This window comes from Amaranthus tricolor, chromosome 3, assembly GCF_026212465.1.
Source record: "Amaranthus tricolor cultivar Red isolate AtriRed21 chromosome 3, ASM2621246v1, whole genome shotgun sequence".
Taxonomy (NCBI): Eukaryota; Viridiplantae; Streptophyta; class Magnoliopsida; order Caryophyllales; family Amaranthaceae; genus Amaranthus; species Amaranthus tricolor.
The window spans coordinates 34,388,520-34,402,906 of NC_080049.1; the positions used below are offsets into that span (position 1 = coordinate 34,388,520).

At 31.4% G+C, this 14,387-nt stretch overlaps 2 protein-coding genes and 1 long non-coding RNA gene across 5 annotated transcripts; 2 read left to right on the forward strand and 1 right to left on the reverse strand.

Annotated features, from left to right (window-relative positions):
• The first annotated feature begins 776 nt into the window (after positions 1 to 776).
• Positions 777 to 7,115, forward strand: LOC130807825 (GPI mannosyltransferase 1). 3 transcript variants are annotated; one of them, XM_057673171.1, is made up of 6 exons: positions 777 to 1,262; positions 2,404 to 2,676; positions 3,140 to 3,322; positions 5,331 to 5,869; positions 5,995 to 6,343; positions 6,445 to 7,115. In XM_057673171.1, exons 2-5 carry the CDS (start codon positions 2,409 to 2,411, stop codon positions 6,292 to 6,294), a joined length of 1,290 nt encoding a protein of 429 aa, XP_057529154.1. In that variant the 5' UTR covers positions 777 to 1,262; positions 2,404 to 2,408; the 3' UTR covers positions 6,295 to 6,343; positions 6,445 to 7,115. The 3 variants fall into 3 exon arrangements, with proteins under 3 accessions (XP_057529154.1, XP_057529155.1, XP_057529156.1); XM_057673172.1 differs by having other exon boundaries at positions 6,468 to 7,115; XM_057673173.1 differs by having other exon boundaries at positions 5,995 to 7,115.
• A 265-nt stretch (positions 7,116 to 7,380) lies between these two features.
• On the forward strand, positions 7,381 to 10,177 carry LOC130807826 (uncharacterized). Its single transcript, XM_057673174.1, has 3 exons — positions 7,381 to 8,581; positions 8,673 to 8,937; positions 9,683 to 10,177. The coding sequence occupies exons 1-3, from the start codon at positions 8,455 to 8,457 to the stop codon at positions 9,900 to 9,902; spliced, it is 612 nt and encodes a 203-aa protein (XP_057529157.1). The 5' UTR covers positions 7,381 to 8,454; the 3' UTR covers positions 9,903 to 10,177.
• Positions 8,763 to 9,315, reverse strand: LOC130807827 (uncharacterized). The gene is made up of 2 exons (XR_009040668.1): positions 9,212 to 9,315; positions 8,763 to 8,990 (listed from the first exon to the last, which is right to left on the reverse strand). It is a non-coding gene; the product is annotated as an uncharacterized LOC130807827 (long non-coding RNA).
• Positions 10,178 to 14,387: the final 4,210 nt, after the last annotated feature.

A 14,387-nucleotide genomic window follows, 5' to 3' on the forward strand; every position in this document is an offset into this window, starting at 1 on the left:
ATACATAATTAATGTATATTTTAAATAAACATAATTACATATTAATTAACGTAATATGACATTTACGTATTATCAGAAGTAGAAAAAAGAGGGGGGATAAACTTGGAATTAGTATAATAAATATTTAAATCTCGAGATTTATTCGCATTTAGAGGCGTATTGCTCCAATGTCAAGTTCCGCCTCTAACTGCGCTCCAAATTCCAAAATATCGTCGGTATCGAAGTCATCTTTATAGTTTGTAACTAGCAATGTTGTTGATGGATTTGATAAGTTTTTATAATGTTTACTTCCACCGAAAACAACCTTTGTAACCTTTTTTTAAGGTGCCTTTAAGGAAGAAAGACATGATTAATTTGCTAAAAGACTAATTATTTTGCTAAAAAAGAAAAAAATAATTAGAAACCTTTTTTTTTGTTAGTTAGAGAGAAGAATTTTTAAAGACTAATTATTTTGCTACTTGTAAAGAGAAGTGTACATTAAATTGTGATAGAGAATAGTGGAATGAGATTAAAATGAAGAAATGTGAGGAATGAGTGAATATTCCGGTGCATGTTATATTATTTATAGAAAACTATGATGGAAAATGCAAAATAAAAAAAAGAGCCAAACAGTGTGGTTCGACTGATTTGATTCAATAATTCGTGTCAATTCGAGCTTTTTAAACCGGTCAAATCAAATATTTAATGGGATAAAAATAGACTCACTATTTCAAAACTCGTATTAATTATTATTGTAGTTGTACCACTAGCATAAATGAGTAGTAAAATGAGGGATAAATGTCCCCTTGAAGAAACATTGATACTTAAGATGGAGATTGGATCATTGAATGCATGATGCAATTTTTTTATGTGAGCTTTTATATTCTTTTTTGCGTGGGTCATTACACAGGCGGATGATGCGTCTATCGTCAATGCTTGCTCTTCCTCTACTCTCTCGGTCTCATTTGCAAAAGGTAAAAGGTAACCCTAAACTCACTTCTCACCCGACACTGCCTCTCACTCACGACCCACCGCTCGCCTCACCAGTCACCGGCATATCTCGCCAGCCGCCACCGCCACCGCCGTAGCGCTTGAAGCCAGATCAGGAGTTGCTCGCTGACTCACCATTGCTGATTGGCTGATTGCTCGTCACTTGGAGTCTTGCTGCTGCCGACTGCTGTTATTTCAAGGCCACCACCGGCAAGGCCGTGTTCCGTGAACTCCACCAGACCTGCAGACCAGACCATCACCTTCTTCAATATTTCAATTGACTCCAAATTCAGGTAATTAGGGTTTCTTGATTTTCAGCTCAATTTCTTCAATTGTTAATTTGTTATCATTTATTAATCTTGGGATGATTATTTGGATAATGCATAATAATATTAATGGATTGATTATGAACGTGCTTGATTTAGTGTTTTGATTATATCTATTCCTTCCTTAGGCCGCTTTTAGTAACTCCTTAGGCTGCATTAGCATAACTTAGTGGTTTTGCTTACAACAATTTTTCATTTATTAAGAAAGATGAATATTAGCATTGTCCCAAAATGAAGTATGAAAAATTCTAATTTATGATTTTAAGCCCATAGATACTAAGTGGTCTACATATGCATAACAAAGATTTTGCTATGTTGGTCAATTGTATTAACCTAACCTGATACGTATGTTACTCGTTCTTAATATTTTACCTCAATTATATGCACTGGATTCTCAATACATGGATATGAAAGGATGCTTAATTGCTTAGTATATTTTTAATCACATATTTTTGTTTCATAAATAAGCTAAGAGACATAGACAGATAGACCCTTATTTGGTTATGCCTGCTAAGTGATAGGTTATGATTTGGTGATTTTAGGGATTAAATTTGATTTGAAATGAGTAATCTGAGATTTGGGAAAAGCAGCTGTCTTGCAAATTATGTGCAAAGGTGAATAATAGTAAACTTAATCAAGCAGTAGTTGAACCCTTAAAGCGGGAATTCAATACATAACTATAATAATGTCTGCCATTTCTTTATTGAGCTTCAAACTTTTGTTGTTTTGGTGAAGATTGAAGAAAATTAGAAATTTTTATAGTCAAATGGTTGAAAATATTGATGCTAATAATTTGTTTATTTGGGAGATTTTTTTTATCACTAATGATTTGTGATGGGAATTTTTTAGTATGAAAGGGATGTGAGGATTGAAAGTACTATACGGTGGATTTGTTATATTACTTTAATTAGGTGTCGATTGTAAGATGAAAAGGGGAAAAAAAGAGTGATCATATGCTCTAATTTGATTCGTGAAATAGATTCAGAATTAGAGAAGAATTGAGCTTTATTTTCCAATTGGACTACTGACATGGTCACTTATTTAATTGATTTGGGAATTACCAAGTATAATCTGGACCTGCCATTTAATTTTATTTTCACCCTTACAGGATTCATGATGGTTACATTTTGTTCAGTGCTCGTATTCTCAACTATATTAAGGGTAGTTTTGATCCTCTATGGAGACTGGCAAGACTCCCATATGGAAGTTAGATACACTGATATTGATTATCTTGTCTTTTCTGATGCTGCTGCTTTGATGTCTTCTGGGGAGTCTCCTTTCAAAAGGACCACCTATCGTTATTCACCATTACTTGCCTTTCTACTCATACCAAATGCAGTTTTCCATCGCTCTTGGGGGAAATTCCTATTCTCAGCAGCAGGTTTGAGATTTATATTATACCAGATGTAGAATTTGTTGTGTTGGTGTGCGTTTCTTTTGAGTTTAAACTAGCTATCTGAATGTCAGCTTCTTTGTGAAACATTTAGTCTCTTTGTAGTATTTTCATAATTTGTTTCTGAATATCTGCTTATTTTTGATACAGTATTCTTAGTTATTGACATAAATGTCCTTTGAATCAAACCAAGAATTCTAGATTTGATTGTTGGTTGAGCTTTATATTTGGGCAAGAATGACTATGTTTCCAGGATAGCCACAATATGTTTGTGTATTTACCTTTTCTTTGGGTGGGCAAGCAATCCTTTTTTATAGTCAACAATTGTATATTCTCAACTTGTATGGCTACTGTGGTCTCCTTGATTGCAGATTTGGGAAATGTACTAGGAAGTAAGAGCTGCCCAGCTTTATATGGCCATCATCTTAGTTGCAATGTGTCTACTTTGCAGATCTGTTAGTCGGATACTTTATTCACACCATTTTGAAGCTACGTGGAGTACCTGAGAAAGTATGCACTTACTCGGTGATGGCGTGGCTTTTCAATCCATTTACCTTTACCATAGGAACTCGTGGGAACTGTGAGCCTATTGTCTGTGCAGTGATCTTATGGATCATTATCTGTATAATGAGAGGTATTATTCTAATCTAATTTTTTATGTCTGTTTTTCTGTCTTAGCCTTTTTCTTTGTCTTTTACTTTTTTTGTATATAAATAACATATATTTCAACTGTGCTTCAGTCGTACAATAATTCCATAAACCTCACCAAAATTAAATTCCTGCTTTAACTACAATGATACTGGTTTGTTTCTACTGACAATTGCTGAAACCTTGGTATATATTTGTGTGCTAATGTCGTTTACTATTTAAAATTATTGTTGGAGGGAAAGGTTTTTTACATCTCCTTAACACTTTCACTTGTGAGATAAGATTGTACTCCCTCTGTATCTCAATTAGCACCCTATGTTCTTTTGGGTGAAAATTAGTGGAAAAGGGAATTGAGTAGAAGAGTTAGAAAAAAACAAGTGGATGATTGAAATGAGTTGTTAAGATGGAGAAAGAGAATAAGTTTATGGATGAGATTAAAAGAACAGTGATATCATTACCACAAAAGAAATGGTGCAATATCAGTAGGATAGACTAAAATGAAAGTGATGCTAATTGAGAGGGAGGGAGATTAATTCGGGAGTGTGCAAAACCTTGTCGTGTGACAATTGATCATTTCCAGTGTGAATCCCTTTGTATGTGAGTTTACTTGGATAGCTACTGTGAGAAGGGTATATGTATTGGGGTACTGCCAAAAGAAAGCCCTATATATCAGTAAGGACATTGCATAATGATTCTAATGCCTCTATGTAATGGCTTTTCGTAAACAGTTTTCAGGTTCATATCTGTTCCCCTCTTAGTATTTGCTTGTAATGGGATAATTCTTGTTGAGTTGTAGTTCTATTTCTTTTTTGTACGCACACAAAGTGACTGACGATATACATATTTACACTTTAAGCAAACCCCTGTCCCCCACTCATTCAAAATCATGTTTCAAGAAAGCCTTCAATGTACAATTGTACATAGTCCCTCCTATCCCTACTATTTGGGCCATTTGGGATTGCACGTTTGTTAATGCATTAATTCAATCGTTGATATCTTTAATTGTAGCATTGAGACGAATTAAAAAAGATTCCGTTTGACTACATTTTAACTTAAAAATTAAGAATGAAATACCAATTAAGAGTGATGTGTGGATAGTGTCGAATCCCAAATGGGACAAATAGTAGGAATAGGAGGGAGTATCTTTTTATCTGTACACACACTGACAATTTGTGAGTGTGTTCCTAGTCCATGTATTTGTATGTAAAAAGTGCGACTTTTAATCATATACTATCAAGTGCGACTTGTAGAAAGTGTGTTGATTTATTGGTTCATATAGTTGACTTCAATCTTCTGCGATTAAGGCTTTTGCATGTGTGCTGTCATTATGTTTTGTGTCTTAAATTGAGAATTTTTGGTGCTAATGGATTAACCGACTTGCGCATCTGAATTTTGTTCTGCTTTAATTGCCAAGTATGTTGTTTTTATTCCTTTTCGTCATGGAACAAACTGTTTACTGTATTGTTAAACTGATGCTGTATTGATAATGGAGTTGCTTCTGTTTTCAACTTAGAACTAGTTATTTAATTTTTTTTTCATTATTTTTTTTTAATTATGTAAGTACAAAAAAATAGTTCATAAGACAATCAGTCTCAAAAAGAAAAATTCAGCTTTAATCATTAAACTCCATTTTAAATATGCAAATCCAGTTTTGATGAAAGTTCAACAGTAAATCAGTAATAATTTCCTATGAATTACTGTCAAGGAATCAGTAAAATTCAATTTCAATCGGCAAATTTGGTTTTAAAAAGTGCGTAGGTGGCATCTTCTGTTAGTGGCGGTTTGCAGTTTCGTCTGTGAGCCCTGTTTTTCTGATTCATTTATTACTAGTACTTTGTAAACTGGAATATCAGATCATAAATCAAAATGCTGATTCGTCTGTGATCCCCTGTTTTTCTGATTCATTTATTACTAGTACTTTATAAACTGGAATATCAGATCATAAATCAAAATGCTGATTCGTCTGTGACCCCTGTTCTTTGTACTCTTAACAGGGCGGATATACCAAGCTGCTTTTTGGTATGGACTTATTGTCCACTTCAGAATATATCCTATTATATACGCACTTCCCATTGTCTTAGTTCTTGATCCACAGTACATCCAACCTGGTCAGAAGCCCATTCTTGAGAATTGGAGTTCTCACAAAGAAAATTCACATCAACACTTAGATGATACAGAACTAAAGACTTTATGGAGTCTGCTTACGAGCCTTTTTTGTTGGACTAGAATCTTGTTTGGGTTGATATCCGGTGCTATCTTCCTTGGTTTCACAGGACTCTTTTATTATCTTTACGGGTGGGAATTTCTTTATGAGGCGTTGCTTTACCATCTCACTCGAACCGATCCAAGACACAATTTCTCCATATATTTCTACCACATATACCTCCACTATGAACATGAGTTCTCGATACTAGAAAAGCTTGTCTCTTTCCTTCCACAATTTTCTGTGCAACTAGTTCTTATGTTCCGCTTTGCCTTGGATCTTCCTTTCTGCTTTCTTGTGCAGACGGTGGCGTTTGTTGCATTCAATAAGGTTTGTGATTGCCTTCGTTTTATTTCTCCAAAATTTTGCCTTTTTTTTTGTCTAGTACTTCTATGTGCCTTCAGTTATAATCTGGGCTTACTCGATAAAATATTGATTTTTCTTCTTTTTAATAGGTGATTACAGCACAGTATTTTGTGTGGTTCTTTTGCTTGATACCAGTGGTATTGCCATGGAGTAAGATGAAAATAAAATGGAAAGGTCTCTTTTGTGTTTTGGTTTGGATGGGGACTCAACTTCATTGGCTAATGTGGGGATACTTGTTGGAATTTAAGGGAAAGAATGTCTTCTTACCTCTATGGATTGCAAGCATACTATTCTTGGCCGCTAACTCCTTCGTTCTCATTGGGATTATTAGTTGCCATAGATACTCTCCAATATTTCAACGCCTTAAAAGGAGCTTGAAGAGTGACTGAAAGTGAAGTAGCTAGGCGATCAAGGCCTCGAGAATGCTAAGATGTCCAGGTATACTTTGAGCATTTTGTGCTTCATGTATGATTCTGAAATTTTGTGCGAAAAGATGTTTTATCCTCTTATGCTAACTAGGAAATTTGAGACAACTATAGGCTGATCGCTTTGACCTTAACAGTAAGAATGCGCTGGGCTTGGAACCGCTTTTGGATACGTTTTACATTGTTCTGATAAATCTCGAAGACTTTAGTCAAAAATTGGCTGGCTTGAGCGTGGTCCAATATTCTTTTTTGATGGTTTGGTATTGGTTTTCATGCGAATTGACCTGTCATACATTTTTTTCTGTTGATTTGAAGTTTTAAGTATAATTTCTCCATGATAATTTGTTAGAAATTAGAATCATGGATGTCATAAGTTTTTTGTTTTTAAAAAAACTGGAGCTCTTGTACATTGAAGTGTTATGCAGATTATGAGTTATGACTACTTGGGACGTTAATGAGTTATAATTACTTCCATTATATTGAGATAGGCATAGGACTTGGATCCAATGTGAGCTCTATTTTGATTTGAGGGTTGGCTAGAGAAACCGTGCGGGCAAGGAGAAGAAGGAATTAATCGTTCCCGTAAGCATTGACAATCAAATCCTTATCGCAAGAATAAAAGAGAAAGCCCTTGACCATTAGAGCTTTAGTTATCTAGTTTTAGACTATGTTAAATGTAATAGTGCAATTATTTTGGAAAGTCACATCTGTATTAATAACATACATGAGTACAATATGAATTATGAAGGTTTACAGTTGTGTATGTGCATTTTAAATAACACAAACCTCGTAATTTTTTTGAAGTTGGGGTCATATTCTTATACATGACTTCATTTTCTCATTTCTACAATAAAGCCTGAGTAGCCCATTTAAATACATGGCCCCATCTACAATACACCACTAACATACCTACATATTCACTAAACAATTTCAAGGGGACATAGAACTTAGAAGTATACCATTTGTTAAAAGTTCTCACCTTTTCCTTCATTTTCTTGATTGATTATAATTACTCTTTTTATTCTACTTATTTTGCATTATTTTCTATTTTTGAATAATGGCTTATTATTTTCTTTTAATTCTATTCATATATTTTAATTCTTTTTTAAATTTATCTATATAATTATTTTCTCTCTTCATTTATTATTAATATTCACTTTTTTTTAAAAAAATTTCTCTTTCTCTTTAATGCAATTCTATTAAAATAGAGGAGTATAAGGTACAACTTTCATAGCAAGAAGGAACTTTGTTTTTTTACCGGGCAGTGAAATTAAACCATTATCCCACAAGTGGAAGGGAAAGCATTCGATGATTTGGACACTAGACCATCAAATTTAAATCAAATAATCAAAGATAAATTAAAAGCAAGAAAAAGACTCATAAATAGACTTAATAATTTATAAAGGTTTCTCAAGAGACTGACAGTTAATAATTTGTATGTGTTTTCCAATATATATTTTTTGATGGAAGTGAAAATATAAATGGATAATTGATGAATTAGATAAATTCTAGGTGGACTTTAACTCATAAAAATAAATATTTAGTTGAATTAAAAGAAAATTAAAACAGTAGAGTAGAGTTTTGAGGGAGTAAAAAATAAGTGAGCAATAGATAAACGACACGTACGAAAAGCAAGAAAAATCCAGGAAAAAGGGAAAGGAAAGCAAAGAAAAATCTAAATTCAGGAAAAAAAAAAAAAAAAAACAAGCTAAACGGATTGGATTGGGAAGCGTGAAAATCGCCAACTTTAACCTGATTTCTATTCAAAAAAAGAAGATTCCCACGCATATTCTCCTTCAATCTCGCCTCTTTCTCATCATCTGTTCTTTCTACCTCTATCCTCTATTTCTCGCCCACCGTATGCTTTTCATTCTTCCATTTTAATCTTTTCTGAATTTTTTTTTATATTTTGATTTTCTCTTTGCCCAATTATTCGCTTCCACCCCAAATCTTATCCTTCCTTTTTTATTTTTAATTAAACTTTATTGTATTTATAATCTCTAAATCAATCATATTATTCCATTGATCTTCATTGCTTTCTTCTTCTACAACCACCCCTTTGCTTTTTGATCCACCAAAACTATTAAATAAATCCCAGTTTCTTTTAAAATTAAAATTAAAAAAATGTCTTCCGTTTTTCTATCCGAAGCTGAGCAGTTCCAATTGCTCCAAAAACTCAACGTTTTCCGCATCCATGGCCGTGATAAACATGGTCGTAAAATTCTCACCATCCTCGCCAAATTCTTCCCAGGTTTGATTCCTTTTTTATTTCTTTTACATTTTATTTCTTGATTTGTTTTCATTATTTTGCTGATTTTTGTTTGGTTATTTTGATTTTGAAGCTCGAATTAGCGTGGATGTGGTCAAGAAATACTTGCAGGAAAAGATATACCCAAAATTGCTGAAAAAAGGGGTATTCTCTGTTCTTTACATCCACACTGGTGTTGATAGAGGACAGAATTTCCCTGGAATCTCAGCTCTCCGATCTATTTTCGATGATATCCCACCATCCGTTCAAAGCAATCTTGAAACTGTTTATTTTCTTCACCCTGGTCTACAGTCTCGCCTCTTTCTGGCCACCTTTGGTCGACTCTTCATCTCCTCTGGGTATTTCTCTTTTTCTTTTTCCTTCCTCTTATTTTAAAATTCTTATCCGTTACCTGCTAACATGCGCTAACATTATTATATTTTTTTAATTGATCCAAGATGTTTCTTGGGATCTAATTTGGGTTGGCTTTCTTTATCATTAAACTAACTTATAAAATCTTAAAGAACATAATTTAATATTGAGAATAATAATAGGAGTATATTCTACAGATAAATTTTAAATAAAATAAAGGAAAATTAGATTAATCTAAATAATAGATTATAAATTTAATACCTTTTCCGTTTTTTATTGCATCCTGTTACAAGTGCACACGAATGAATACAAACTATTGCATTGGTATGTTATTAAAAAGGATAATTTAAAGTTTAGGCATGAAAAATACAATTTAAATTTCAATATATTGAAATAATTTCTAAATTTTATTAAAAAATAAAGATACAAATAAGTTGTGGAAAATTTTATATTGATTTTTTTTGGAATAGTGACTTTGACTCTTTTTTGTTTTGATTGGTTAACTTTTTGTTAATTTTAATTAAAGCATGATGCCTGTATTAATTTTTTAATTAATTAAGTCCTTTTCATGAATTGTTTTCAAGATCTTGATGTTGATTGGTGAACCATAAATCTCAAGAAAAGAATGAGTACTAGATTAGATTTTTATTATTTATTTTGTTTTCATTTTGAGATTAAAATTTAATATAATTTTAATAATAATACATGGTTGGGTATGATCTGGTGTGGCAGGTTTTATGGTAAGGTGAAGTATCTAAATAGGGTGGATTTTCTGTGGGAAAACATAAGGAGGAATGCGATTGAGATACCAGAGTACGTGTACGATCATGATGAAGATCTGGAGTATTGTCCAATGATGGATTATGGATTGGAGAGTGATCATCCGAGGGTGTATGGTGCACCCTCATCGGATTCCCTTGTGGCCACTTATTCAATGCGCTGCATTTCATAGTTGCGACCAAATAATGGATGGATAATTTTGTGTTGTTTAATAGGGTTTTAATGTGGGAATTTTATGTTTCGTAGATTTCTAGTACTTTCTTTCTGTTCTGTCCTTGCTTTTTTTTGAGCCAAAAAGGAGAAAATTTGTCCCAAAAATAAGTGCTGTGATTTTATGTAAATATTTTTTTGGGGGAGATTATAGTGTTTGCATAATGAATTAAATATTTTATGGCCTTGTTTGATAAGCAGGAATGAAAAATTAAAAAGTACTTTCCCCCTTTTTTTTTTACTTTTCTTTTTATTTTTTGCATAATTTTCAAAACAAATTTTAAACTTCAATAATAAATAGTATATATTAAGACGAATCTAATAAGATTTTACATGAATATATTTTATCTTCTAAATATATCTCAAATATATCAATTAAATTTCTCTTTTCTTAAAGTGGAATATTCTAAATGAGATGAATATTAGAGAACGAAGCGAGTAACATGTAAGATACAGTAAAAAAATTTAAAGTTTGAGATTTATGTTTGATCAAATCCAAATCCAAATTTGAACATATTCATTAAAAATTTTCTATTTTATATTTGAGGATGTAATTGAATATACTATCATGTACTTTTTTCGTTCCATCATACTTGCTACATTTGACCTTTAACTCAATTCAATGTGTTATTTTAATCATATATATATTAAACTAAACACATCTAAAAATTATACAAACTTAATATTATGAAAATATGTGATTAGATGATTCAAACAAGCTTCCACTTTACTATATTTTTTCTTACACAACATAAAATAAGTTTGAACGGCGAATAGTAGAACCCTTATGTAGCAAGTATTTCAGAACAGAGAAAGTATTGAACTATATACATCTAAAACTTATAAAAATTTCAAAATTATAAAAATTTCATTTTATAAAAGTATGCAATTAGACGATTCAAACAAAGTCCCACTTGACTATATTTTTTGTTACACATTAGCCGCAATTTATGAAATAAGTTTGAATGATGAATAGTGTTTTTGTAACGAATATTTCAGAACAAATGAAGTATTAGCTAAAAATGTAATCACAAATTATTGAAATCAGTGAATTACGTTAGGTTATAATGGTAAATATATAACAGCTAGTCTCTTGAGAGATCGTCTCTTTGAAAGACGTATTTCCAGCTCAACCCATTAAAGATTAATGCCTACTTACCGTAATTTTAATGCCTACTTATTTTATCCTTAATGCTTACTTACCGTATCCCTAATGCTTACTTTCAATATTTTAAATGTCTACTTATATTATTCTTAATGTTTACTTACAATATTTTTAAAAATATATAATGGACTGACCCAAATAGATATGATATTTCAAAGAGACTGTCTTTTATTAAAATTTATGAATATATAATCTTTTCCACGAAGTAGGTGTATAAATGGTAAATTGTTGGAAATTATGTCAATTTTGGGTGTTTTTTTTTGCATTTACTAATCTTTATAGCAATGGTGTCGTATTAGGTTGTCCATTTGTTAATTATTATTTATATCTTATCTTGAAACATATTACTCCAATGTCTGTCTTTCTAGGAATAATTGTATTGAGTATATTATGTCAAATTATGATGTAAACAGTGTCGTGTAAATTAGATCGGACCAAATGGCAAACCGGCCCCTCAAACAAGTCGAGATTTTAGTCAACAAAGGTATCATTTCCTTTCTCATTTTTGGTATGAGTTGCCCATTTTAATTCTCATTTTCACTAGCAATATTTTTCATTCTCTTTAAACAAGCAAAAGTGTTTCATAACCTTACCTTAATTTCCATACGGACTTCTATCATCTCAGAATCTTATCAAAATTTATATTCTCACCTTCAAATTCCAACAAATAAACACTCTGAATGGTTACTTAATAAAGTAATTTGCTGAGTTTGTAAACAGAGAAAATGAAGTCGAGCATTTTCCAAGCTATTGTATAATACAAATTTGTTTAAAACTTTCACATTCAAAGTCAAACTTCAAATAACAACTCTGTCCATTTTTGAATTAGGAATAACATGTGACTAAAATTTAGAGTATTTGGCATTGAAACTATTTCATTTACACTATGTTTGAATAGTAAATTAGGAAAGTTTAGAAAGGAAGAGAGGAAAAAAAAATTCCTTCAAATCTTTCGTCTTATTAAGAGATTTAAATATTAATTAAAAGAAAATACTTACGGCCCGTTTGGTTGATGGTAATGAAGTAATGAGAATGAAATGTTGTAATGGCAATAGTAATGAAGGAATGGATATGAGAATTGGTAATGAAGATTCTTTTGTTTGGTGTGCATGACTAAAGAATGGTAATGGAAGAAAATATTCCATTGATTGTATTTGGTTGTTAGTAATAAAAAATGGTAATGACTCTTAGTTTCATTATTGTATATTTGTATCTAAAAGCATTATTGTATCTAAATTATTCTATCTAATGATTCTTTTTTTAATAATAATATTTTTTTGGATAATTACACAACATTACCTTTTTTTCTTTATTATTTTTTTTCTTCAGCTCGAAACAACATTATCTTATTTTATTACTACAGTAATACTTCATTACCATTACAGCTTAATACCAGGTTGTTTGATGGTAATAAAAATGGCCCTTTTTGGTAATTTCATTACCTTATTTTATTACCATCTATTACCATTGAAGGCATTCAAAGAAACAAATTTTTTATTACTTAATTTTATTACCATTACCACTCTCTACTACTATGTATCAAACGGGCCGTTAATCCTTTCAAATCTCTTCCCTTCAAATTCTTTTCCTTTTTTTTCTATCCAAACAAGGGTATCTCTATCCCTCTAAATTATTTTCTTTCTTTTCCCGCAATTTTCCTCCATCCAAACAAGGAATTAGGACCGTTATATTATAAGTTTGGTGTATAATAAGCATGTATATGTATAAAAGTCTTACTCATCATAAATAATGAATTAGTGGTGGAAATTATTACTTATATAGCCTATACCCGCCCGCACTGTAACCACCTGTTAAATTGGGCTTAACTTAGTGTCAATATCAACATATAATCGGAAAAATATGAGCTTGCACCGACTTTATAAGCCAAAAATATACCATCTAAAATCATATGACAATTGGAAAAATGACTCCAGTAACTTATAAAACGTGCTTACATTAATACATTAATATAAGACAAATTATTCCAACACCACCAAGCATTATATGAAGAATGTTTTAAAATGGAGCATGGACGTGGAAGTTTTATTTTTGTAGAAATAAAAAAAAATCATACGACATTAATTAGATTTTTAAAAAAAGTGTGTAAGGGAGATATTGGACAGAAAAGTGAGTGAGGTGACTACAAGAATAAAAATGGGTATGTTGGGATGAGTTATCTCACATTGATAAATTGAAAATGGTGTGCACGCTTTCTAAGCTATTAGAGACCTTCTTCCCATTGCCATATGGTTTTGGGATGGTATATATTTCTTCGGTTTATAAAGTGTGTGCAGCTCATGTTTTTCCCGTTTGCTGGCATTCACAATAAATCAAGCCTAATTTAACAGGATATAAAATTTTATCCTGGTATGAGAATGGAGAACAGATACCCATTTATCACCCGACTTTTTTAGAATAATATTAAGGATTTAGAATAAAAGAGGGTTTAAAAAAAATTAAATATATAGAATGTTATTTTTATTAATAATAAAATTAAAAAAATTATAAAATTTTATTGACCATGAATGTTGATATGAGAATGGAGGATATCGTCTGCCTCGATCATCTCTAAGTATTACAAAAACATGTAACTAAAGATTTAGAATAAAAGTGGAATGAAAAAAAAAAATAAAAGTAACAAATTAAGGATTTTTATTTAAAATACAAAATCTTGCGAAAAACGATATCTTTGAGAGACCATTTTAATTTGGTCAGCCCATTATCATCTTTTAATATTATTAAGGTTAAATGGGTTGGGTCTGAAAGATGTCTCTTTAAAAGACGGTCTCTCAAGAGACCAACTGTTTTTAAAAAGCAAGGAAAATCACATATGAGACACCTCACGATGGCCCATTATAAACTTACTATCTTGAAATGATAACTTATAATCTAAAAATAATTACTTATAACTTTAAGGTAATCACTTTTTATCGTCTTGAAGAGACCATTTAAGAATATAGACTAATAATATATACCTGTCTTATGGGTACACGATCTCATACAAGACTCAACAAGTCTTGTGTGAGATTCTCTCATTATGAGACAAACCCACAAAATCATCCAATTTCTCTAATTGATCAAATTAAGATGGTAAGTGATCACTTATAAATTATCATTTTAAGGTTATAAATTATAAGTGATCATTTTAAGGTTATAATTGATTATTTTAAGATAGCAAGTGATTACTTTTAAAACTGTAAATGATCACTTCAAACGGTAAACAATTATTTTAAGATTGTAAGTGATTACCTTAAGTCTGTCTCATTTAAGAATTTGTGCACG

Excerpts from the sequence above, each read along its gene's own strand:
- LOC130807826 (XM_057673174.1), top strand. The coding sequence starts at position 8,455 with ATGTCTTCCGTTTTTCTATCCGAAGCTGAGCAGTTCCAATTGCTCCAA. Across the intron at positions 8,582-8,672 it reads CCTCGCCAAATTCTTCCCAG|CTCGAATTAGCGTGGATGTG; the intron begins GTTTGATTCCTT and ends TTGATTTTGAAG. Across the intron at positions 8,938-9,682 it reads CGACTCTTCATCTCCTCTGG|GTTTTATGGTAAGGTGAAGT; the intron begins GTATTTCTCTTT and ends CTGGTGTGGCAG.
- LOC130807825 (XM_057673173.1), top strand. The coding sequence starts at position 2,409 with ATGATGGTTACATTTTGTTCAGTGCTCGTATTCTCAACTATATTAAGG. Across the intron at positions 2,677-3,139 it reads ATTCCTATTCTCAGCAGCAG|ATCTGTTAGTCGGATACTTT; the intron begins GTTTGAGATTTA and ends TCTACTTTGCAG. Across the intron at positions 5,870-5,994 it reads CGTTTGTTGCATTCAATAAG|GTGATTACAGCACAGTATTT; the intron begins GTTTGTGATTGC and ends TCTTTTTAATAG.